A 3,420-nucleotide genomic window follows, 5' to 3' on the forward strand; every position below is an offset into this window, starting at 1 on the left:
GACAATGAGTGGGGTGTGTGTGAAGTACATGGCTTTGGGGGAGAGTGGATCAGTGAAGGTGACTCAAACCATGTCCAGTTGTTCGAATGTGTCCCTGTGCCAGTAAGGCTGCCTTATACTGTGACATTCACTGTCATAAATACAGGTTTCCTTCCTCTTCCCTACCTCTTCATTTTATATCCATTGTGGATGATTATATTTTTCGTATTAATGTACGACATATTTCCGTATCAACATTCAGAAAAATTAAGTTGCATTTTGTCCACCCATAAAACAGCAATACTTCCATCACACTGAGTATAAAGAAAATAATGAGCTTATATGGACTCTTTGCTACAGTATTAGTCAACATATGAATAAGTCTCTAAGTACAATAGAACACAAAAGAATAGCAAATTTAATAATGCCCCAAATTTTATAATGAGTAACTGAAAGAGATTGGGAAAAGTCTAGGTATGTTGCGTGTAGCTGCCTCACTCTGAAAAAAAAACTGTACTGAAGACTGGGCAAGCAAATCTATCTCCGTCTGCAATGGGTTAGTAAGAACGTTTAGATGAATAGGAAATTGAATCCCAATGTAGAATTATTTTATTAACCATCAATGACTGGGAGGTTTTGGTCGTGTTTGGACATTTTGCCAGTGCATTTTGGAATGCACAGGCCTAACATCACTGGCTTTTCATATACTGAGGCAGCAGCCAGTCATTCTGCCCCCGATCACCCGGCAAAACAGCCAGACAAAGCAATACGAGGCGTTCACGTCATCTGACAGGAAGATCAGTCAAGCCATGACATGAATGGCACATCATCCATTTTTAAAGTTTTTAAAAAATGTTGATCAAACTTTCACTCCCAAATTTTTTACAGGAAAGTTACAAGAAAAGCAGTGTAGAAGAGACTCCGAAACCAAAGAGATCTCGCAAGAAGAATAAGATGCCAATATTATCAAGATACGGGAAACGCAGCAAAAAGCGACGACGGTCTTCTAACTCTACTAGTTCTGTAATCCCTTCGACGAGCGTCCGACCTCCCATGGCCAGCCAGTCATCCCTTTCATCACCACAGCCTTCACCCACGACCCCACAGACCTCACCCCACTTCTCTGCTGCCTCTTGCACAGGTGAGCCAAATTTAAAGGTCTCAGTTTGAAGGTCTTCAAAAGGCCCTGAGGGTTCACCAGAAAACTATGCAACATGCGAATCCCTTCCTTTAGCTCATGAGGGAATTTTTAGTGTTTCATTGTTCTACTGTCTTGTTTTTTTTCTTTCTCGTTTCTTGATATTTCCTTTTATCTTACTTGCATCCTTTCTGTCTTTCTTACTTTCTTTTTCTTTCTTCCATTCTTGTTAGAGAGAGATATCTTCCTTTTTATTTTCCTTGTCAACAAAGTGGATATTTTTTATTTCTGCTTTTCATCAGACCTCAGTGACAATGTGTCTTTTTTACAGGAATTAAAGTAATATAAGTTTCCTTTTAAAGATTTTCTCAGGGTAAGAGGGAGAGCAGTAAGAATTAAGGGTTAAGGAGGGTTAAGTGCAGTTAATACCCCCTTATCTTTTTCTTTTTTTCTTTTCTCTTTTCTAATCTTAAAGTTGCCTCAATCCAGAATAAAAATTTAAAGGCAGTGTTGCTTCATATGAACATTTGATAGCAGACAATATACCTAAAACAATGAAGATTAGCACCACATATACAGAGTTTAAACAGTATAGTTCTGAAAGTTTATGTTTTTACATGATGAGTGTTAGAATAAGTGTAATTAGTGTTAGTAATTGAGCATCTGTCAACAGACTCTGTGGCTGAAGCAGAAGCAAGTGACCTGGAAGATGACATGGAGGGCATGGTGGAGGGTCTGGATGCTGCTTCTCGTCTTCTTGACCCCCACGATCTCCAGGATGTATTGAACCGCATCCCAGATCATGAGCTCACTCAACTCTTTGATGCACCAGGTGGGCACTAATGTGATAGTACACTAAATTAATTATCTGAAGATATTATAACTGAATTTCTTTAGCTATGCTGTAAATCATGTAGGTAATATCCTATTTCAATTCATTATTACAGAAAGTAAAACCGGAGAGTTTGTGGTTGCAACTGAAGAGAAAGTTGAGCTGGAAACAGATCATGGTGAAGAAGATGAGGCCACTGCAGATTCTCCACCTCCCACCAGCAGCCCAGCTGCAGCTACACCAGCTGCAGCATCTGCCACCACCACCTCGCCCACACCACCACTTGGAGAGGAAGGCACAACCCTCAGCCTCGATGAATCCACCCTGAATGACTTAGTAGCTGGAAACATCCCCATAGATTCAATCATCTCATCCTCATTCAACCAACAAGAACTCAACACCATCTCTCAGGCACTATCGAACATTGTGCAGGAAAACAATATTAACCTTGCGGGATTTGACCTCAATGCAGGCAACTCCTTTTCTGCCTCAGAGGCAGGAGGCTCTGGGCCAGTGGGGGATGTCAGTGACAGTTCTCTGATGTCCCAGGCAAGTGATGCCACAGGGCATACAGATTTTTGTGAAGCAGGACCACCATTACCCGAGTGTAAAATAAATATATTGAACCAGCGACCTGGGATCATCACAGACACTGCCACTCTTTCACCACTAAAATAAGACCTTTTTAAAAAGTTTTGAATTATTTGCAGATTGGTCTGCTTTTGCTGCCCAAAAATATATTTGAAAAAGAAAATACTGTACTAGTTGAGAGTTTTGCTATGGCAAGCATCGGTACAATCTTGAGAGGAGGACTGGTTAAAAGGTACAATGTGATTAACATGAATTATTCCTGTGCAGTTGTGTGTTTACTTGTCAACAGTGTAACAGTGATGTTAATAAACTGTACATAATTGGCTTCTTCACTTTGTTAAAACACTTCTTGTAAGGTTTTATTGAATCATTATTTATTTCTTGTATTTTTTATGAAAATTGTATTCTTCCATGTTCAAGTATATACTTTGAAACGGCACATTAGTAGCTATCATATAGTATTACGGAAGTCAAAGTAGTTATTTGGAGGAGTGTTTGGATTGGTAGTAAAGAAGGGGAGGCTAGATCTTTCTAATGCAGTGCAACCACCTAGCAGTCTTGTGTTGTTGTACACATTTTTCTAATGATCCACTTTACAGCAAACACACTAAATGCTACATGTTTCAGGATTTTAGAGCAACTAGTTACAAGGATTCGGGTAGTGGTTCAGTCCACGCTGGTGAAATGTGCACAACCTGTTGGGAGCATGAGCATCATTATGTAATAGAACAATGTGTATGTGTGAACATTAGAAAGTACCTAGCTTGTATATACACGCAGAAGTGAAGGTTTTCCTATTGCAATCCTGTCAAAACTGGTAAGGATTTGCAGTATGGTAAATGAGGGCATATAACTGATTATGTGTTCTGCTATTCATTGC

The 3,420-nt window shown here is 39.6% G+C and overlaps 1 protein-coding gene across 1 annotated transcript in view; it reads left to right on the top strand.

Moving 5' to 3' along the window:
- The window catches only part of LOC122253014 (uncharacterized), a 37,898-nt gene extending 35,034 nt beyond the window's left edge, over positions 1 to 2,864 (top strand). The window contains exons 10-11 of the mRNA XM_086554827.1: positions 1,791 to 1,949; positions 2,065 to 2,864. Coding sequence (XP_086410953.1) covers positions 1,791 to 1,949; positions 2,065 to 2,627 — 722 coding nt within the window. The 3' untranslated portion in view covers positions 2,628 to 2,864. The remainder of the gene's footprint in view (positions 1 to 1,790; positions 1,950 to 2,064) is intronic.
- Positions 2,865 to 3,420: the final 556 nt, after the last annotated feature.

This window comes from Penaeus japonicus, unplaced genomic scaffold, assembly GCF_977035675.1.
Source record: "Penaeus japonicus unplaced genomic scaffold, GWHDUDI00000001_assembly GWHDUDI00000030, whole genome shotgun sequence".
Taxonomy (NCBI): domain Eukaryota; kingdom Metazoa; phylum Arthropoda; class Malacostraca; order Decapoda; family Penaeidae; genus Penaeus; species Penaeus japonicus.